This window comes from Pteropus medius, unplaced genomic scaffold (genome assembly GCF_902729225.1).
Source record: "Pteropus medius unplaced genomic scaffold, Ma_sr-lr_union100, whole genome shotgun sequence".
In the NCBI taxonomy this organism is placed as follows: domain Eukaryota; kingdom Metazoa; phylum Chordata; class Mammalia; order Chiroptera; family Pteropodidae; genus Pteropus; species Pteropus medius.
Window position 1 is genome coordinate 30,184 of NW_024348628.1, and position 23,546 is coordinate 53,729.

Sequence of the window (23,546 nt, forward strand, 5' to 3'; positions counted from 1 at the left end):
CTCTGTGGTCCTGTTTGGCCTTGTTCACCTGTGATGCAGGTAAATGACATCACATCCCATGACTTACGTGCATGAGTAAAATGAAATAATGTGATGGTGCTAAGTGTTTAAGTAACACATGTCACAATAAAAGTCATAGTTTACCAAATGTTCTTATTGCCACCACGTGCCCGAGCACACCCACACCTGCTCTGGGTCTCCGCCCTCTCTGTGGGTCACCAACCCCAGAGCTCCTTATACAGTCAGAGCACATGCAAATAGGGCCCCTCTGCTGATAAAAGCCAGCCCAGCCCCGAGCCTGCAGCTCTGGGACAGGAGCCCAGCCCGCGATTCCCAGGTGTCCCCATTCCGGGATCAGGTCTGAACACGCACGCCGCACCATGGCGTTTGGGCTCAGCTGGCTTTTCCTCGTGGCTGTTTTACGAGGTGACTGATGGGGAACAAGGGACACTGCATACGTGAGTGGGTATGAGTGAGGAACAGGGACGTGTGACAGTTTCCTTACCCTGACATGTCTGTGTTCACAGGTGTCCAGTGTGAGGTGCAGCTGGTGGAGTCTGGGGGAGACGTGGTACGGCCCGGGGGGTCTCTGCGACTCTCCTGTGCAGCCTCCGGATTCACCTTCAGTAGCTACTGGATGAGCTGGGTCCGCCAGGCTCCGGGGAAGGGGCTGGAGTGGCTCTCATACATTAATAATGGTGGCAGCAGCACATACTACGCTGACTCCGTGAAGGGCCGATTCACCATCTCCAGAGACAACGCCAAGAACACGCTGTATCTGCAAATGAGCAGCCTGAAGGCTGAGGACACGGCCGTGTATTACTGTGCGAGAGACACAGTGAGGGGACTTCAGTGTGAGCCCAGTCACAAACCTCCCTGAGGGAGACTGGATGGGTGCTCAAATTGCCAGCAGGAGCTCAGTTCACCAGGGGGCGCTCAGGGTACACACAGCACAGCACACACAGACCAGCCCAGCAGCAGGTGCAGAGGGAGCTGGGGAAGGGGCTTCCTGTTGGGAGCAGCGATTTCCTCTCAAATCTCTCAGCTGCCTCCCAGGAGAATTACTGCTTCTTCTCTGTGGCTCTAATTTTCCATTCTCACTGCAGAAGAGGAATGAAGAAGTAACCTGTCTGTAGACGGCGTATCAGCAGTGCCTGGGGACCTTTCCTGCAGCAGCTTTCAATGTGTCCTTTCTGATTTGTTGACAGTGAGACCACCTGTGGGCTTTGTGTCCCTGAGGCTGGAAACTGTTTCCACACAGAGACACGGCACAGTGCAGGGACCTGTGTGCTGAGCTCAGGCTCTGCCCCCCACAGACACATGCTGTCCCCACGTGGGCCTCCCTTCAGACAGGACACATGGCCCACATGGGAGGACCTGTCCCCCAGGACCTCTGTCTCACAGAGTGTCTCTCCTGCTTGCAGCACATGAACCTCTTGTTCCTCATTTACTCAGGTGAACATTGAAACACCTGAACATCACCTGCTGTCATCTACTGTCCTAGTTACACTAAATCTATTTTAGTCATGTGTCCTCTGTGCTGGAGTTTCCCTTACTCTCCCAACCGTCCCCAAGTACCAGTCACAGTAGTGGGATTAAGCAAATACATGGGCATTCACCTGCCTTCACTTCATGTCGTAAAGTTCATCTAACATGTCTGTCCATTTGTGGACGCTCAAGGCAGGTGGACATGCTGAGCCCACATGTCATGAACAGATATGATTCAAGCTCACACAGCATTAATGTAGAACAGGACATTCAGTGGACCCATAGCTTGCTGCTGATGCCTGGCCACCACTGGCAAGTTAGGAGCTGAATGACAGAAGTCATCCTGATAGACTCACCTGGACAGAGCACCGTGTTGGACACTCATGTGTAGCCGTGGTGATTCCAACCTCAGGGATCACAGCTGCTGTGCTCGTCACTCATGTTGTCCCTCGGAACAGCCCCCCCCCCATTCAATCAGATATGTGTGACATAAAGTTCTGGGAAACACTCAAAGCAGGACTGAGACAGTACCCAAAACTGGAAGTCTGTTTAGAAGACAAAGTTTTAAAATAACGGAAGCACATGAGTGATGGGTACTGAACAAGTTGGGTAAAGAATAGAATGATCATAAATTATTCTCAGTCCAAGCGTTTAAAATACTTTTTCTTACTTTTCCTTGTTTTTCCTCACTTTCTCTGACAGTATTAATGGGATTGTACACTTGAACGTTGACCATATAATAAAATTGCTTACATTGAATCAACTAGCTATACTAATGTTTGCACTTCCAATAATTGTAAATGCTGCAAAGTGTTCTCATCGTCTGTGCTCATATTCCTTACCTTCCTCCAGCAAAACGGTGACCTGACATGTGAGTCTTTCTACCTAAAATCATTGATGGGAGGAAAGGAAACTTGGTCATGTGCCTGCATCACGCAGCCTGTGTGGCTCAGAGCGATCGTTAAGGCACTTGTCACCTCCTGAACCAGGACATCCGGTGGGATTAGCACAGCTTGGTATGACAATAAAAAAAAATTGCACTTTCTTTTTGCGCAATTATGCCAAAAATGTGTTCATCATTTATTGGCTTTCAATGGAACAGAAGGCAAAAACAGGAATTCTGCTTTATTTAGAAGAGTATGCTGTATTCTCATTGTTGCTACATTCTTAAATTTTAACTGGAGACCCCTCCTATGATTCTGCACTGGGCCCTGGCACTGCACAGTCCGTCTGCTGTTGTGCCTTCAGACCCCATGACAGTCGTTGTTGTAAATCCTTCCCACATCCGGGAATGCTCCCATTAGGAAGGTAGCTGCAGGCGGTGTGACCGGAGTGGTGAGGGTTCAGGTGAGGGACCCCGAGTGTTTGGACTTCTCTCTGGTTCCTGGTCTGTAGAGCAAGGAACACTTTGACCTTTCCACAGACGTGGCCTCCTCTTTAGTCTGAAGAGCATTTCTCTGCCCAGGCCCCATGGGGTGGCCCAGCACCCCTAATCCAACTGACAAAGATTGATCACTCCACCCTGTAGGCCACTCACCTCTTTAGATCTACTTAGAGAAGTGAGTCTCTCTAGTGCACCCACATTGTGTCCTGGATAAAGGACGATTTATCTTCTTTATCAAACAGAACTGAATCATATAGGGGGAAGAAGAATTCACACCCTAGACCAGGAGTCTATAGGAATCCCCATTCAGCACTGAGGGGACAGCCCCTGACCGCACATTAAAGCCTCAGCCTGAGCTAAATCCCAGAGGGGAGCTGAACACAGAGTTCGGGAGGAAGTGGGTGCTCATACCTGGTGTGCTCAGGGCTCCGAACAAGGAGCACTTGAGGTTTTGTCTCTCTGTCCCAGTCCTGTCCCCATGGTTCACAGTAGAGGATGAAGAATGTGATGCTTTTGCTGTATGAAATGAGGACAGAACAGGGCAAGCTGCTGCTGTTGAGAATGCAAAAGGGCACCAGGTTCTTCGACGGCCACCTCCAGACTGAGCGAGTGGTGACATATGAAAGAAAACCTTTCAGATTTGACTGAGTAGTGCTCAGTCACTGCTGATAAGTGTCTGAGATCTGCCTGCTGCCTTGACGGTGACAGCGAAGATGAGGGCCTCAAGGCGCTGGCTGATTCCAATCCTGGCGAAAGCTCTGTGCTGGCTGAGCTGTGACATCGTTTGTACTGAGTCCTTCGGTGATGGAGAGAACTCCCTGCCCTTTCCACAATGCTCCAGTCCTAGTGGGGCGGGATCTCCACACTGTGACCTCACTTAACCTTTCCTGCCTCCTCCAAGCCCGATTCTAAATCAGTCATTGCGAATGCAGACTCCAGCTTATGAATTTTTGAGAAACCCAGTTCAGACCATTATATTCCACCTGTGGACCTCCAAAGTTCATGTGTTTCTCTCAAGCAAATTACACTAACTGTGACCCAACAGCTTTAAATGTCTTGCTCATTACAGCACCAACTCCAAAGTCTAAGGTCCAAACTCTCATCTTAATACCATTTCATCAGTTATTGGTGGAACTGGTGAATGGTTCATTCTGAGGTGAATGTCCTCTGAAGCTGTGAACCTTCGAAACAATACAAGTTATGTGCTCCGAAAATATGTCGGTGGGGCAGGCACAGGTAAGAGAATTGCATTCTGAAAGGGACAGAGGAAAGAAAATCTGTAAATCAATTATTGTGACACCTCGCATTAGCAAATTGAAAGATTAAAAAGCATATGATCATATCAATAGATGCAAAAAAAGCATTCAACCAATCCAGCATCCATTTATGATAAAAACTCTCCGCAAGTGGGAATTGACAGAACATACCTCAACATCCTAAAGGCCACATGTGACGACAACTCGACAGCTAACATCATACTCAATGGAGAGAGGCCAAAAGCGTTTCCTTAAGATCAGGAACAAGAAAAGGATGCCCACTTTCACCACTGCTCGTCAATATTGTATTGGAAGAGAAATAAAAAGTATCTGAATTGGAAAGGAATAAGCAAATGTCTCGTTACTTACCGATGACATGATAGATACTATTTGGAGAGAACTCTAAAGATTCCACCAAAAAACTGTCAGGGCTGGATTACTTTGCTGAAATATCCCACTACATGTCTTTAGGAAAACACCCACAGCTGTGAGGCCGCAGAAGCTCTCTGTCCCTGAGAGCAGGCAGAAGGAGAGCTGGCGAGTGACGTTCCCAAGTTGCCCCTCAGTGAAAGGAGGGTCCAGCACGTTGTCCCTCCAAAGTGTTACTCTGAGGACGTCCAAGTTTCTCAGCAACAGGCCTATCCAGTGTCCCTGCTGTGCCCAGTCCCAGCTGGAGAGACTCATAGGTGTGTGGTCCCAGCACTAGCCAGGTGATGGAATTGGGGGGGCAGCAGCTGGGCCTGTCCCATGGGGCCCCCTCTACATGGAGGTAACAAATTCCTAAGGACCAATGCCCCGTGCTTGGCGTTTTATGTCAGAAAACGTAGTTGTGCTTGTTATAATGCAAGACATGAAAGATCAAACGTGAGAACTGTGAACAATTTAGCCTCATCACTGTTGTCCTTCAGGGAGCGGAGCCTGACCTGCCTCCCTTGTAGAAAGAGCCTCAGCTGAGTGTCCAATTCCCTTCTCCTCATTCTACCTTCCACAGAACATCAGGAGAAACACGTCACACAGGTTCTCCACTGTCCATAACAAGGACCGCCTCCCTACAGGTTCCAATAAGAAGTTTCGGGCACCATCTGCGCACCCTTCACAATGGCTGTCATCACCCACATTGCTGCATCTGCTCAGGACGGCTGAGGTTTCCTCCACGAATATTGAGGATGTTCCTGTTCCCCGTCTTTCTCTCTGAGCTCCCCCCAAATCCTCCTCTAAAGACCCGTCCACAGCATGGAGGCTTCTAACATGCATCTCAACACCCTTCCAGCATCTTTTCTCAGCCCGGCTCCAACGCAGAATCCAGTTTTTATGTATCTGTTACAGCAGCACCTCCATCTCCCTTTACCGATTTCATGGCCCATGTGAGTTGCTATTAAAGAATAACAGGAGATGAAGTGGCTTATAAGATAACTGGAAGTTGCTTCACACAGTCCAGGGGTGAGAAGACCATGATAAAGACAGCAACAGACTCGGCATCTTGAGGTCTCGCTTCCTGGTTCACACACCGTCTTCCTGTGTCTGTGCCCTCACTGGGGGAAGGGTGACGCAGCCTCTGGGTCTGTATTCTTTGGACACTAATCCTATTCATGAGGGCTCCACCTTCATTACCTCATCACCACCCAAGTTCACCACTTCCATACACCATCATGCGGGGGATTATGTTTATCATATACATTGCTGGGTAGGACATAAACTTTCATTTATTTGCAGTGTTGCAAGAATTGTTTATTCAAATTGAAAAAATTAATGAATATAAAAGGAAAATCAGGATACATCTGAAAATTAACTAAAAAGTTTGCTTTCTTGAAAACATTAACCTAAGTGTAAAATATAAAAAAATTTACCTTTCATAAGAACAATGCATTCTTTGTGACCGTGGTCTTGCTGCTGAATGATTAGCTAAAACTTTAACAACAAGTCCCATGAAAAAACATACTGATCAATCAGAATTTGTGAAAAAAGGAATCTTTTATCCACTAGAAATACCGTCCAGAAAAAGAAAGGATGAGCGGACACTGGGAAAGTGTAGTTTCAACTCAAATATCTGGTATAAAGTTGCTGCTGGATTATATAAAAACCTTACACATTACGCAGGATCCCAGACCCTCAGACCACAAAGCACATCCTGGAGTGCGGGGAGGCTGAGGGGGAAGGGAAGTCCTGTCAGGGTCACACTGTCCTGTCCCAGGAGCACAGCTGCTCAGGCACCTCACTATTTGCCTGACTGTGGGCTCCTCATCCCTGAAAACACCAACGCCAAGAAAACGAGTTAGTTAATAAAGGTTAAAAATTTCTCTATTTGCAAGATGATGAATTTATTCACTGCATACTCACATTTTTGACCTTTCTTCATGCCAAAGTTCAGTTATTTTGATGGAATTTATTTGGGTTTTCCACAATATGCTTTGGGAGGTAGAATACTTGCACAAAGAATATTTTCTGGTAGACACACTTATAAAAATGTCATAAGGTAAGAAAATAGGTCACAAACTAAGAAAAGAAGATAATGGGAAGGAATATTCTTTATTTTTATTATTTTAGACCAAGGTCGGCATTATTTGTATATGACATATGATTATAAACATTTGGCAATTGTGGATGTATATAGGAGTGTTAGGTATCAGAAAGTACCTGGGTGATTGCTAAAGCCTTGTAAATTTATTTGAAAAGTGCATGAGAATTAAAAACTGTAACCTACTCATCTAGCCCATTATTTCTTGTTATGCTCTGAAAAGTCAGGGTGTCCTCTGAGATGAATGTAATGTCCTGATAAACCATGTGATCCCATATGCTTGACGTATGAGTGAGTGAGTTTGAGTAGAGATGTTCATTGGGTTCCCAGAGGGTTCAGGGAAGCCTGACCCGGTCCCTCCCCACTTATGAGGAGCAGGCTGCCCACATGCAAATTCCTCCTCCAGCCCCAGGGTAAAACCTGTCTGGGCTGTGGACGCTCACAGCTCTCTCCTCACACAGGGCTCAGGTCTCTGGGGAAGCAGCGCTGTGGTCAAGGTGAAGATGAGACTGTGGGGTCTTCTCCTGTGCCTGGTGACAGCCCCCCAAGGTGAGTGTCTCAGATGTCAGACAGGGGTCTGTGGGATGGTTGTGACAGCATGTGACTGACAGGACTGATGCTCCTTGTCCCCAGGTGTCCTGTCCCAGGTGCAGCTGCAGGAGACGGGCCCAGGACTGGTGAAGCCCTCGCAGACCCTCTCGCTCACCTGCACCGTCTCTGGGTTCTCTTTAACCAGCTATGGTGTACAATGGACCCGCCAGGCTCCAGGAAAGGGGCTGGAGTGGGTCGGTGCTATATGGGGTGGTGGAAGCACAGAGTACAACCCAGCTCTTAAGTCCCGACTCAGCATCACCAGGGACACCTCCAAGAGCCAGGTTTTCTTCAAACTGAACTCCGTGACCAGGGAGGACATGGCCGCGTATTACTGTGCGAAAGACACAGTGAGGGGACCTCAGTGTGAGCCCAGACACAAACCTCCCTGAAGGAGATAGGACGAGGAGCTGCGGGAGCCGATCAGGTCACCAGGGGGCGCTCAGAACACACACGGCACAGCACACACAGACCAGATCTGCAGCAGGTGCAGAGGGAGGTGGGAAGGAGTGTCCTGTTGGGAGCAGGGATTTCCTCTCAAAGTTCTCAGCTGCCCACGGGGACAACTCTGACTTTTTCGATGTGGCTGTAAATTCTCCTATCTCACTGCAGACTAAAATGAAAATGCACCTTTTCAGTCTGTAGACGACATATCACTGGTGGCTGGGAACCTTCCTTCACCAGTTTTCTATGTGTCTGTTTTCATGTCTCAGCAGAGGGACTATCCTGAGGGCTGTCTTCTTCCCTGTCGCTGGAAAATACCTGCACAAAGAGAGACCCGGTACAGTGCAGACTCCTGTGTGTTGAGCTCAGGCTCTCTGCCCACACAGGCACACGCTGTCCCCACATGAGTCCTCCCTTCAGACAGGACACATGGCCACAGGGGTAGGATCAGCCCCCCAGGACTCTATCTAGTGCCATTTAGTCCTGCCTACAACACAGAACCCTCCAGGTCTTCACTTCCTCAGATGAATTTTGAAACCCTCCCAACACGACCAGGTTCATCTACTGTCCTAACTTCACTAAGTCTGCCCTATACCATGAGCTCCATGGGACTGGAGCCCAGCTCAATCTTCCAGCCTCCACCCAGGCCAGTCACAGAAGAGGGATTATGTGCATATATGGCATTCACCTGTCCTTAGTTCATCTGCTATTGTTAATCTAACATGCCTGTCCATTTGTGGACCCCCTAGTAAGGTTATACTCAGGGAGTCTAAAGGTGACCTACTTACCCTACGTGTCATGCACATTTATGATTCAAGGTCACACGGGAACTATTGAAGTACATATCTGAGTCAGGTAGGGACACAGCTGGCTGCTAACCCATGGGCACCACTAAGAATTCAGAAAATTTAGGAGAGAGGACATCCTGATAGATGCTACTGTACAGAGCACCGTGTTGGACACCTCATCGATGTCTGTGGTGAGACAGGGTCAGGGAACTCGTTGGATGTGCTGGTCACTTCTCATGTCTCTTCTTTTCCCAGCGCTCCTGTCCTAGTGGGGTGGGACCACCACACCATGCCCTCACTTGGCCTTTCTTGCCTCCTAAAATCTCAATGTTAAATACCATCATTGAGAATTCAAACTCCAACATGCGAAGTTTGAGGGTCACAATTCAGTCCATAAAATTACAACTGTGGACTCCAAAATCCACGGCTCTCCCTCATGTAAAATGAACTCTAAACCAACATCCCCAAATGTCTTACTCATTACAGCATCAGCTTAGAGTCTAATGTGCAAAGTCTCATCTAAACATCATCTCATCAGAGACTGGTGGATCTTGACGTATGATTCATCCTGAGGTGAATGTCCTCTCGATGTATGAACCTACAAAAACAGACACGTTATGTGCCTCCCAAATGTGATGATGGGGCAGCCAGAGGGTAGACAGTGCCATCTTGAAAGGGATGAAGAGGAAAGAAAGAGAAATTGTGGGGCCAACGCTGGTCCACAACCCAGCAAGGCAAATCCGCTCTGGCCGGATGCCCCCACTCAGAACCCTCCAGATGGTGGTCCCACCTCACGGACCCACTGGGGAGCTGTCTCAGCCTCTCGGCCCCATAGGGAAGTTTCACTGCAACTCTGCTGGGCGGTGGTCACACCCACAGGGTCTGCTAGGTGGCGGTCACACCTGAGCTTTGCTGGGAGATCCTGTCACCTGTTAAATCTAAGGCGGTGGCTCAAGATTCTGAAAGCAAGGAGTCCTCCCTGATGGTCTCGAGTCTCCTCCAAGGCTGTTCTTCCTTTTCTTAAACAGACTGTGTCCTCACAGCCAAAGTGGCTTATGATCCTTGTCTGTACAATGTAAGAGCTCTGACCACCTTCCTCCATTCGTTTATTTCAAAATAACAGTGTTTGTGCTGGAATATCCACAGTTCTAATCCTGGCTGGTGCAGAGATGGCTGATGAAACCTGTTGGTCATGCCCATTAATTTTTCTATCAAATTGTTTTTCAACAACATCTTTCCTGCCTGCTTCATAAGAAACATCACACTTCTGGCTGCATGGATGGGCTGGCACTTTTCAAGTCCCCGAGTTCTGATTAGCACTCGATGTCCACTGCCATCTCCGATCCATCAGCCTTCACACATATTTTACTAGAAGCAGCAGCAAGAACCAACCACTCCTGCCCTTGCTTAGAAATCCTCGCAGCTAAATACACACTTTCACTGCTCACAGCTCTACCTTCCCCCAAACCCAAACTCACCAGCCAAGCTCTTTGACACTTCATGACAAGGTCACATGTCCTGCAGAACCCGGGCCATGTTTCTCATTTCCATGGACACCTCACCAGAACGACTCCCAATGTCAATACCCCAACCACCATTGTCCTAGTGACTGTGCTTGCTTCTCCCAGGGTGCGGGAGCTTCCTCCACGGCTCTCCCGTCCTCTCTCTGAGCTCTCCACACAATCACCTGTAACACCCCTCTCAGCAAGCTTGGAATTTTCTAGTAGGCACTTAAAAGTCTCCCGCCTCCTACTCATCACCTGCTTCCAAATCCATGCACACCTTCTTTGGTGATTATTCCAACATCACACCACTTCTCAGTACCACAGTCTGTCTCATGTGCTCAAACTGCCATCACAAACACCAATGACTGGGCAGCTTAAACAACAGAAATTTATTGTCTAACGTGATGGTGTCAGGAATTCCAGATGTGGGGTCCAGATGCATCTATACTGGGTGAGAATCCTTCCCGACAGATGGACGGCTGACTTCTAAGTGCAATCTCACGTGCAGGAGAAAGTGAGAGATGTGTCTCTTTAGCCCTCTCTTCTCATAAGGCCACCAGTTCCACATGATGAGGACTCACCGTACAGTCTCATTTTTCCCTAACACTTCCTAAGAACCCTTCTGCCATACAGTCCATGGTGTGGGCGTACATGAGTGGTGGGCATACAGTTCACACATAGCAAGATCCCAGGGTTAACTGTGAGCAGGTTCACTGACCAGAAGGATGTTCATCACGTTCCTGGTTATGTCGGCACAGGCACAGGTTCCAGACAGCAGCGCTTATGAGATGTTCACACGCAGAGACCAGTGGCTCTCAGACGTGATCGTGGACCTTGTGTCCCAGTGCATCCTGGAAGCCAGGACTCCTGCATCTCCTCCCGCCTGCTCTCAGCTCCCCCTGGGACAGAGCGCTCTCATGAGTTGGCTCGTGTTTCAGGAGTGACACTTCCTGGTCCTGGAGTGAGGTGACACATGTACCATTTGACTCCAACCATGGGGACCGATGTCCTTTCAAAATGACCTCACCTGAGGTCTAACACGTCGTTGTCTGTTGTACTCTCCAGATTCCAGCTTCCTGAGTGACACTCGAATATACTAATACGTTCAGTGATTTCATATCAGTTATGTCTGTACAGGTGTCCTTTACACGTAGTGAGATTAGATCCCTACATCTAGTAACAGGTCAAAGGTGATATCTGTGGGAACCTCTGCTGTGTGTGTCTAATTCATGGAATAGTAGAAGTAGATTGTTCATGGAACAACATGGTCTGTATCTGCAGGGATTTTCCGATGTCACCTTGAACCAGAAGGAACTAAAGGACAAAGGAGTCCCCAAACCATCGAGAGCTTTCAAACTCAGGGGAGTGCTGCCTGTGTCAGTGCTTCTGTCTGCCCCAGGGAAGGGGCTCCTGGTGGATTCACAAAGCCCTTGCTTGGGGCCTCCCTGCCGCATGGGGGGGGTGACTGAGGCCTATTCACTATTTCCGGAGGTGATGCATATGGTGTTCCTGAGGGAGCATCTCAAAGTCAGGGCACAGACATTGAATCCTGGACTGCAGGCACCGGAAAGTCAATGTCCCTGAGCCCACACGGGGCCCTCTCCTGCAGGGTGATGACTCGGCTGCAGGGGGGGGGGGTCAGGACCCACTAAGCAGCGGCTGCAGCTCCAGTAGCAGTTACAGGGGTAATGGGTAGGGCCTTACTCTGAGGGTGTGGGGCTTCCTCCTTTCATAAAATTTAATTAACAGTCAGACAGGGATGCTGAAGAAACAACGATGTCTTATTCTGTCAGGACCCTTTGCCAAACTCGAGAAGGCAATAGGAACCACACACGAGGGGCAGATCTAGGCCACCTAGTCCTCTGAGTAGTGAGGAGCTGGTGGCAAGGACAGTTGACTAAATCACTAGGTGTAGCATTTAGGAGACACCCTGAGCCTGGAATGAGACATTCTCACTGACAGCCCAGAACCAATTCTGGTATCTTTGTGTCACACAAAGGAGGTGGACAGTGCGAAGACATCCTGTGAGACTGTTCCTCAGTGAGCAGAATTGTGCACAGAGATCAGTGACCTGGCAGATGATGCCTGTCCCCAAATAAGAATTGGGACTGGACCCTCAAATGCCCATTGTGCATAATCCCTGTGTCATTGACCCTCTCTCAGGTATGGCCAAAAATTCAGCTATGAATACGGTGCCTCATGAATATGCAAATGGGCCGAGGTGCACTAGGTTAAATAGGAACCTGTCTGTGTCCTCACAGCACCCCACCATCACGCCTTCCCCCACAGAGGCCCTGACAGCACCACCCTCAGCATGGACTGGAGCTGGAGCGTCTTCCTACTGGTGGCAGTGGCGACAGGTAAGGGGATCCCCAGCCCTGGGCTGATGAGGTCACCAGGGCCAGTCAAGGCTCTGCACCCACTGCTGTCTCCTCTCCACAGGTGTCCACACCCAGGTCCAGCTGGTGCAGTCTGGAGTCAAGGTGAAGAAGACTGGGCCTCCGTGAAGGTCTCTTGCAAGGCTTCTGGATTCACCTTCAGCAGCTACTATATGCACTGGCTGCGACAGGCACCAGGTCAAGGGTTTGAGTGGATGGGAAGAATTGATCCTGAAGATAGTAGGACAAGGTATGCGCAGAAGTTCCAGGGCAGAGTCACCATGACCGCAGACACGTCCACCAGCACAGCCTGCATGGAGCTGAGCAGTCTGAGGACTGAGGACACGGCCACACGTTACTGTGCAAGACACACAGTGTGACGACCCACATCCTGAGAGTGACAGAAACCCCGAGGGAGAGGGCAGCTGTGTGGGGGCTCAGGAAGGAAGGGAACAGTGTCCTCTGACTTCCTCACACAGAGACAGAAACCCATAACATAAAAAAATAAGAAATGGAGGAAAAAATTCATAGAATACCAACAAACTAAAACGACAGACAGAAACACAAGGGAAAATAATAAAATCACAGAGCTATCAGAAAACAAAAGATAAAATGGCTGTAGGAAATCCTCATATATCAATAATCACCCCAAATGTAAATGGACCGAACTTACCAATTAAAAGGCACAGAGTAGTGGGTTGGATTGAAAGGCAAAACTCAACTATATGCTGCCTTCAGGAGACACATCTCAGTTGCAAGGAAAAACACAGACTCAAAGAAAAGAGTTGGAAAATGATACTCCAAGCCACTGGCATCCAGTGAAAAATGCATGTATCTGAAAAAAATAGATGTCAAGATAAAAAGGCAAAAGAAACAGGGATGGATATTTTATAATGATAAAGGGGACAATACATCAAGAAGACATAACACTTACCAATGTATATGTTCCCAATGAGGTAGCACTAAAACATACAAAGCAACTATGAACAGAACTAAAGAGACAAATTGATTTTTAAAAATTACAGTAGGGGGCCTAAATACACCACAGTCACCTATGGATAAAGCATCCAAACAAAATCAAAAAGGTAATATCAACCTTAAATGGCACATTAGACCAATAGGACAGAATCAACGTTTACAGGGCCTTTCATCCCAAAACACCAGATTACACATTCTTCTCTAGTGCACATAGAACATTCTCAAGGATAGACCGTATGCTGGGTCTATCCGTTGAATTCCAAAAGTAGCCTCCACTAATTGAAAAACATTAAACTCCTAACGAGTATATTCTCAAACCACAATTCTTTAAAACTGGAGATCATCTGCAAAAAGAAAGCTGGAAAAACAACAACTACCCGGAGAGTAAACGACACGCTACTAAACAATGACTGTGTCAAAGAAGAAGTAAAGGGAGGTCAAAACATACATAGCGACAATGAGAATGAAAACATGACTTATCAAAGTTGGAGAGATGTAGCAAAAGCAGTAATAAGTGGGAGTCTATATCATTTCAGGCCTACTTTGAGAAACAAGAACAATCTTAAATAAATAACCTAACATTTCACCTTAAAGAACTAGGTAAAAAGAACAAAGGCCAAAGTCAGTAGGAGACAGGAAATAATAAAAATTCAATGAAATAGAGAACAAAAAGACAATGGAAAACCTTAATGAAGAAAGAGTTGGGTCTTTGAAAAGATTAATAAAATTGACAAACCTCTGGCAAGACTTACCAAGGAAAAAAAGAAAAGACTCAAATAAACAAAATCGTAAATGAAAGTTACAATGGACCCCACAGAAATAAAAAGAACTATGCAAGAATGCTATGAAAGGCTATATGCCACCGAATTCAATAACTTAGAAGAAATGGACAAGTTCTTGGAAATATATAACTTTCCTAGACAGAATCAAAGAGAACTAGAAAATATAAATAGATCAATCGACAGTAAGGAAATAGAAACAGTCATCCGAAACATCCCCGAAAATAAAAGTCCAAGACAAGATGGCTTCACTAGTGAAAACACACAGAAAAATTATAGACCAATATCTCTTATAAATGTAGATGTAAAAATCCTAGCAAATTGAACACAACAATACATTTAAAAGATAATATATAATGATCAAATGAGGTTCATTCCAGAAACACAAGGATGGTTCATCATATGCAAATCGATCAATGTAACACACCACATTAACAAAATAAAGGATAAAATCATATGCTCAATAGGTGCAGAAAAAGCATTTCACAAGATACAATAACTAGTTATGGTTAAACCACTCAATACAACGTGTACAGAAGGACAGTACCTCAACAAAACATAAAGGTCATATACGGCAAACCCTCAGCTATCATCATACTCAATGTGAAAATCTGAAAGCTTTTCCTCTAAGATCTGGAATAAAAGAAAAAGGTTGTCTGCTCTCACCACTCCTATTCTACACAGTAGAAGTCCTAGCCAGAGCAAATAGGTTAGAGAAAGAGATTAAAGACATCCTAATTGGGAAGGAAGAAGTCAAATTGTCACTTTTTGCAGATGACATGATTCTTTATATAGAAAACCCTAAAGGCTCCGCCAAAAAGCTATTAAAACCAGTAAACAAATAAAAATGCAGGATACGAAATCGATATACAAAAGTCCATTGCATTCCTATATACTAATAATACAATTTCAGAAAAGAAATGGAAAGAAATCCATTTACATTTGCAACAAAAAGAGCAAAATACCCAGAAGTGAACTAGTGAAAGAGGCAAAGGAGCCGTACCCTGAAAATGACAAGGCATTGTTTCAAGAAATCAAGACACAAAGAAGTCGGAAGATATTCCATGTTCATTGATTGGAAGACTCAACATAGCTCAAATAGCCATACTACCTAAAGCAATATACAGATTTAATACAATCCCCATCAAAATCCCAATGGCATTTCTCAAAGAAAAATCATTAAATTTGTTTGGAAGAGACTCTGAATAGCCAAAGCAATCCTGAGAGAAAAGAACAAAGCCAGGGATATCACATTCACTAACTTCAAATGATGCTGCAAAGTAACAATAAAAACAGCATGGTATTGGCAGAAAAACAGACACAGAGACCAATGGAACAGAACTGAAAGCCCAGAAATAAACCCACATGTACATGGGAACTAATTTTCCACAAAAGAGCTAAAAATACACAACGAAGAAAAGAAAACCTCTTCGATAAGTAGTAAAATTGGAAAGCTACGTGCAAAAAAAAAAAAAATGAAATTAGACTGCTCTTTGTCCCCATACATAACAATTAACAAAATGGATTGCAGACTTAAATATAAGACCGGAAACAATTAAACACACAGAAGGAAATACAGATACCAAACTCATGGACCTTGGTCTCAGACAGGACTTTATAAATTTGACCGTAAAAGCAAAAATAAAGGAATGAACTTGTAGCAAACTAAAAAGTTCTGCACAGCAAAAGAAACCATCAACAAAACATAAAGGCAACCAACAGAATGGGAGAAGACATTTGCAAACAACACCTCTAATTAGGGGCTAATACCCCAAATATATAAGGGACTTATTCGACTCAACCACGACAAAAACACAAGCAATGCAATTAAAAACCGGGGCAGAGGACCTGAACAGACACTTTTCCCAAGAAGAAATACAAATGGCCGACATATACGTGAAAAGAGGCTCAACTTCACTAGCTATTAGGGAACTGCAAGTCAAAACTACATGAGATACTACTTCACACCTGTTAGAACGGCTGCCATCAACAGGACAAGTAACGACAAGTGCTGGATAGGTTGCGGGGGAACAGGAACCCTCGTACACTGCTGGTGGGAATGTAAATTGGTACAGTCACTATGGAAAACGGTAAAAAATTAAGAATACAATTACCATATGACCAAGCAATCCCTCTTTTGGGTATCTACCCCAAAATGTTGAAAGCATTTATTCGCAAAGATACATGTACCACGATGTTCACTGCAGCATTATTCACGGTGGCCAAGACATGGGAATAACCCGTGTCCTTCAGTAGATGTTTGGATAAAGAAGACATGGTACATACATACAATGGAGTATCGCTCAGCCATAAGGAAGGATGAAATAGAGCCTTTCGACATCTTGGGTGGACCTTGAGAGGATCGTGCTAAGTAAAATAAGTCAGACAGAAAAGTTGAGAACCATATGATTTCACTTACGTGTGGGATCTAAAACAGAAAGCAACCAAGGAACATTCAAAATAGAAAAAGATTCAGACACAGACCACAGTGTGGTGGTCACAGGAAGCGTCTGCAGGTGCAAGGAGGGGTGAGGGGGAAGGGATCAAACACACTTGGATGGAGGGAGGCTGGGAGTGGGTGGCAAGCAGAGGGTGCAATGAACTCATGAAATACTGTAGAATTTTCCACCTGAAACCTATATAAATAATCTTACTGACCAAAGTTACCCCAGCCAACCTGATAACGAAAAGAGCACATCCTCTTCAGAGGCTGTTCAGTCTAGAGGGCTCTCGTCTGGGGAAAGCAGGGCGTTTGAGGTCCGGTCTGAGGGTGGGGAGGTCAGAAGTCCTTTCTCATTCCTTCGTGTGCTGGCATTAGCTTTACCTAACACATCTCTACCTTCAAGGCTTGCTGGCAAGAGCTCGGAAGCGGGAAAGCAGGATGGGCGTCGAGAAGGCCCAGGATGTCGGGCGGCGTGAGCTGCCTGACTGGAAAGTCCGACAGTCCGCACAGACTCAGGGGGCAGACGGAGGCCGGCCCTGTAGCAGAAGACACGGTTGCACTGGTGTCGGCAAGGAAGTCCCGTCCTGACCCTCAGTTTCAGCTTTTGGAGGGCTCCGGGGTGTGACTGAGGACCAGCTGGCCCCGTCCACCGGTGGGGATTTGCCCCGCGGGAGGGGAAATCAGACACCCTGGGATGCCGTCGTCCAGGGAGATTGTTTTCCAAGTTCTCCTTTCTTCTAAGTGCAGGACTTGTTTCCCAATGTCCTGCCTGCCACAGGATCTGCAAACATCTGGAGACAAATGGGAGGCTCTGTGGTTAGAGAGACCAGCGAACAATGGCGGGTGAGCACCTGCTGAGCACTGTGTAGACAGGAGCTGGGAAGTTCAGTGGCCATTCACCACCCACTCACGGGGCTTCACAGAGAATCGAGCCTCCGGGAGGTCCCCAGATGCCTGGGGCTGACACGTCATCCCAGGAAGAGGAAAGAGAGGCTGCCGAGTGGGAGAGGCACGTGCGGTAAGGCGAGGGGAGAAAGGGTTGGCGAGTGAGGGTTATCTTGGGGTGCACGTAGACGCTGTCCCTGCCGTGGCTGTCTCCTCATTCTGGAGGTAGCGTGAGAGCAGAGCACGGGTCCCAGGCTGGGGCGGGAACTGGCGGCGCCGTGTGGCATGATTACAGACCACGACCCCGGGGTGCCAGTGCCGAGGGGCACGAGACGGTATCGGATGCTCTTCCCCCAGAGTAGTGACGAGGACGTGATGCATACACGCGTGAGCCAACACTGAGGGGGGCGCCCGTGTGGCATTCATGTGGCATGACATAAATGTCCACAGTGGACGGGCTGTGCACCTTACACTTCTCCGTGGTACGTGTCAACTCTGTCTGCATGAAAATTACTGAACTTTTAAAACCAAAGAACCTATGCAGGGAAGAAAAAACAAACCAAAGCCTAGCTTTCTGTTCTCTGGGGCAGAGATTAGGTCAAACATCGGACTTTCGGGCCTCCCGAGGATAGATGCTCAGACGCCCACCTGGAAGTTTGTGTCCCATGAATGAGAGAAAACCACAAACGGAGAAACATTCCCACAAACGGGAACCACCCTGGAATTAGCCCGGTCCCTCCAGGAGCATGGCGGCCTGCCCACACCCTGACTCCGGGGGTCCGCAGGTCCCCCCTCCCTGGTGGAAAGCCACATCACCTGGGACCTCCACAACTTTTATTCACCACCTCCTAACATCAGCAGCAAACGTGAGCCATGCCAGAGGCATGACATGATGGTCAAAACCAGAAGGAAAAAAAAAGCAGATGATAGAGAGGGGGCTCTGGGGGTGAAGACCTGGTGTCCTCCAGCCCTGAGTGCAATGACAGTGAGCCCTGGGGAGAGGGGAAGTGGTCCCTGGCAGGGAGATGCTCAGAGCCGCGTGGGTGAGCCTGCAAACGAGGGAGTAGGACGAAAGGCGTGAGGAGGGTCGCGCTACAGAAACAAAGCCGTTAACTTTCAAGCACCAGGATGGGGAAGCGCGTGGGTGTTTCATGCATCTGGTTGCTCATCTGCACGTCCTCTTAATGCTCGTGGATAAACTGAGGGGGCGCGCCGAGGGGCACAGAGTGCGCCAGAGGACCCTAGTGCAGACAGAGTATTCGAAATTGGAAGCGAGCCGGCGCTTGGGGTTCCAGGATGTGTCTGGGGGAGAGAGGGCAGGGGCTCGAAACACCGTGCACAGAAGCAGGACGGTTTTAACTCTGCCTTTAGGAAAACCGCAGACTGAAGCTGGCTTCCTGTGGATGATGTAGGAAGTATAAGTCCTTGGGTTCGTGGGAGTTTGGGGCTTTTAAATGCCATATGATGTACCTGTGTTGCATGGAAGCAATGTACATTTAAATGTTAATTTAACATAATTTTATTTTTACTTATGCTTTTTATTTTTAGTACTATGCCTTACATTATCAAATAATGGTTTGCTGAAAACTATTTCGATAGAGGCTGAGCTGCCCTATCAGGGAGACCGACCGCCGTTCCCCGTGACTCAGCTCGCATTCGCTCTCCAGCCCTTTGACAGGAAGGGGTGAGAACAAGGTGTGGGGCTAAGACCTCCGGGGCTCACTCTGAAGGGGCCGTCACGATAGCCACTTCTACCCCATTTTCTGATTTGACGTCATTGCACCGCATTCGGCCTCATGGTCTCAGTCTCCCCCACGGAGACTTTGCTCCCCGGGGTGACACTGGCTGCTCTAGATGGAAAACGGACATATGTCTCTCACACCCTAGAGCCCCCATCGCAAAACAGGCAGGGCCCGTTGGGAGTAGCACCAGCTCCCCGAGCCCAGTTTCGGTTTCGAGGAGGAGGGATGGCCTCAGGACGAGGGACATCTCAGTGCTCGAGAGCGCTGCTGAGGAAAGCGTCATGAACTGGCCCCTTAAGGAACGGTGGCAACTTTGAGGAATTCTGGGAGAAGAGACCGCAGGTCAGGACCGGCTGCTGACTCGGTCTCCTCTCCAGGCCAGAGTCTCGGGCTCGGGCGGGGCTCCTAAAGGCTCACAGAAATTGTGGGGGACACCAACATGCGCTTTTCAGCATTTATTTCAGGGGGCTGCTCAGCGGCCCATCGGAGAGCTGGCGTGAGAAGGCCCGCACGTCTGCTCCACTCGCAAGGTGGGACAGGAGCCCCGTGTCTCCGGCAGAGTCCTAGAAATGTGGCCTCAGCTCTGCCATTTCGTAATGATGACGTTTTTTACAGTTGTTCCATCTAAGTTACCGACAGTTGTTCACGGGTCAGGAGGCTGATTTATTATTTACTTTTCCTCAGCCGTCTCTATGTTGACTACGGTGGTCTTGATCGTCCTCACGTTTGTGGCCACTCCAAAGAGGATCGCAGCTAGGAAGGCATACAAGCGACCAAAGACCACTCGCAAATACACCACCGTTTCTATATTTTGTGATACTCTCCGCATCTTACTCGGAGGGGGTCCGCTGTTGATACTCCCGCCGGCACCCCTGTGCAAGCACGATGGAGGGTCCCAGCCTATGTGGCAGTGGCAGTTCTTTGCATTGTTGCAAACTCCTCTGTGACTGCATTTCGAAGGGTAACAGTCATATACTATTGCAGATATGCTGCCATTGCAGTAGGTATTGAGACAGAATTTTCCCCTGCCACACGGAGTGCCAGATCTCACGAGACCCACATCAGTTGTTTCTGTCGCACGGTGAAGGTCCACCCCAAAGCACAAGACCCCCGATATCAGGGACTGATGGAATCCGACATGCTCCTGCAGCTGTGGCAGATGCGTGACGTTGGTGCACTGCAGCCGTCCACACTGAACGTCCGAGGGGCCGCAAGCCTCGGGCTGGAAAAGCACAGCTGCTCGTCTGCAGTGTCCAAATCGGTGGCCTCGTTCGTTTATGCTGTAGCAGCTGTCTGGACCCTTCAGCGCGCCTTCGCCAAAGATTTCTTGGCAGTGCATGGTGCGGTCTGTGCAGTTCCCGTGGTAGCAGTAGCCCTCCTCGGTGCACGGGGTTCCATCCTGCAGATAGAAGTCGTCGGGGCACTGGAAGCCGCTCCCCGTGCAGTACTCCGGAAGGTCGCAAATGTTCTGGATTGGTCTGCAGAGCACCCCCGGGGCGGCTTGGGTGCAGTTTACACAGCATCTGCCTGTGTCACAAGAGCTTCCTCTTGGAAACGTGCAGTCACTTTTACAGCACGGGTCATTGTAACACCTCTTGAAGGAGCCACAGTCACACTGCTCCGTTTCGTCCACCACATTGTCTCCACATCGAGCGACTGAGTAGGTTCTATTAGTATACACTATGTCAGTCATGTAGAGGCAGTCTGCTACATGATTAGCAAATACGTTTTGTATGTGAACAAAGGAACAGTTACTGAAGGCATCTGTCAACACAGGGTAATGATACATAATGCAGGTGGCCCTCCTCTGGCAAACACACGTGTCTTCGTCATAATACAGACCGAGCGTTCTCCCAATCTCCTGAGCTCCTACGATAGCTATCAGTAAGTAATGTCTGTCCATATAACCCAGCATGACAAGATTTTCGTTGTTGCACATGCCGTACAGTACGGGAGTAAAGTCAACTTCATGTGGCCCCTGTCTATTTAAAAGAAAGCCTGAATGTGGCAAAAGAGGTCTAAAAATGACAAGTTCATAATACTGGTGAAAAGGACTCCCTGGCACCTGATAGTTGTTCAAGGCAGCTGGATCTCTCGCATTATAAATGATCATGATGCCAATGTAGTACCTTATATCAAGACTTTTGTACATGGAGTTAAATAAGCTACCTATATTTCTCAATAAATTGGCACATTTCGACATATTGTTGTAGATAGTATAAATTGAATTGGAAGCTATCATGCAGCCTTTAATATTTCCTTGATGGGATGAATAGAGCTTACTACTGATCCTGGAAGCTGCACTGGTGTTTGCCTGAGATAACAGGGGATCACTGTCTTCCTTGTACCCCAACCTGTATGTGGGGCCTGTTGCATTTGTGTCTGCTACTATCTGAGAGACAACGTGTTCAAACCGCTGGGAATCCTTGAGGGGTTTGATTTCATAGGCAAGGTCATCCAACTTCATAATACCTTCCAGGCCCCCATAGCACGTGTCCATGGTGACCGTAGAAAAAGGAACGTCCTCCAGGTAGCCGAGGTAGTAGCAGTCTAGAGGAATAAAGGGGTAGTCCATCTGCAAGGTTCCTTGGTCATCCTGAGTCATCAGCAGCAGATGTCTGGGCCAAAAGAGTTTCTTGCGCCGCATGTGGATAACGTGTCTCTGGCCCCCAAAACGCAGGCTATAAGAGAGCCAGCCCGGCACCTGAACACCTTTGCCACGGTTCACCTCCTTCCTGGGAATCACCACCTCAGAGGAGATGTAGCGCCATGAGGGACGACCTCGAGAACCCTGGACTGGAGCCAGCATGGCCCAGAGCCCAAGCAGCAAGAGGGGCATCCTCAGAGTGACCTGGTCCTCGGCCAGCCTCATGCCCCTACTCAAAGACATGTGTCAATGAGAATGGAGAAAGGGAGGATGCTCAGAGAAGCCCGGGCCAAACCATCTGCTGTGGCCACTCCCTACCAAGGAGATACTGACAGAAAACAAAGGGCTGCCTCAGGCTGCCGGCACCTACCTTGGGTGGGCCCCACGAGGGATTAGGTAACAGTCACAGGGTGTGGCAGTGGGTGGGCCTGGACGTTAATCCAGCTGGGGTTGAGGTGGGAGAGGTGGGAGGGCCTTGTCCATGAATGCTACATGGAAACGAAAAAGGAGAAGGAAGCGGAGGCGTGTCTCCATTCGACACCTCCAAAGTCCCCTCTGCTATTTGAATATATGAAGTAAAATTACAACGCAATTAACTTCTCTGCCAGTTCTCTGCCATGGTACTCCCTAACCGCATGCCAGGGGTCACAAGTACCATTTCTACCTACTTCCTTGGCAGGTGAACTTAGGCTTGTTAATTTTACCTTTACATGTGTTGAATTTTTAAAGATTCTATAACTATACATGTCTTATTCTGGTTTGCAGTTAAGAAATTTGAAAACCATGTGATCCTTCTGGTTTTTGCTTTAAAACTTTGTTTAGGCTTAGTGAGTAAAATGTTTCCTAGTATTTCATGCGATGCTTCTTGAATTATGATGTGTTTTTTTTCTCATCCCAGCAGGGGATCACAGAAACTATTCCTGACCCAATTTCGCTCAGTGTGGCTGTTTTCTGGCGTTTGGTAACTTCCTCATTTGTGTATGCCAATCAGCTCTTAGCTGAAGACACAAGGGGCTTCTGTTGGTGTCCAATGTGAGAGAAGAAATATTTCACGTATTTTCACCCAATTTTGTAGTTGTTCAACGAAAGGATGAAAAAGTCATTAACAGATCCTGATATGAAGCAACAATTGTTTTTTGCTCCACAAATATTTCCCACTTAAAAATATATATATATATAGAGAGAGAGATAGTCACTCAATTTAAACACAATGTGATCACTGATCTATTTCGTTCATTGTGCCACTTTTCTTTTTGTCTTCTAATGTCCTGCTGTCCACATTCCTTTCCCATTTTATGACTTTGGATTCCGGCATAGTGCTCATCTCCTCTGTAATACTGTGATCGTCACAGACTCCTTCGCTTTCTCTTCACTGTTTCCATGGAAGGTAGAATGCGAATACTTGAGTTATAACCATCTAAATAGATCTGCTTTTCCCTCTGGAGAAAGGGTGTGCATTCCCCCACTTCATGCTTGCGTAGCAGCAGATGTGAAGGGTGGAGGCTGCGGGCTACCAGCACACTTATCTACCTAGGTGGAGGGACATGTGGCGTCCCTTCAGTCTCTAGTCTCTGGCCTCTGGCTGCTTCGGCTGGATGAGCACCGTTGACAGGAATGAAAGATGCCACTCCTGTGAGATCTGTACCTACCACACTACCAGAAATTCTTGTAGCAACATCTTCTGCAACAGGACTTTGGCTACACTGAGATGTGTCCACGTCCC

The 23,546-nt window shown here is 47.7% G+C and overlaps 1 gene segment (V, D, J or C); it reads left to right on the top strand.

Moving 5' to 3' along the window:
* The first annotated feature begins 348 nt into the window (after positions 1 to 348).
* The window catches only part of LOC120616805 (immunoglobulin heavy variable 3-23-like), an 81,194-nt gene continuing 57,996 nt past the window's right edge, over positions 349 to 23,546 (top strand). The window contains 1 exon segment of the V gene segment in view: positions 349 to 426. Coding sequence covers positions 381 to 426 — 46 coding nt within the window.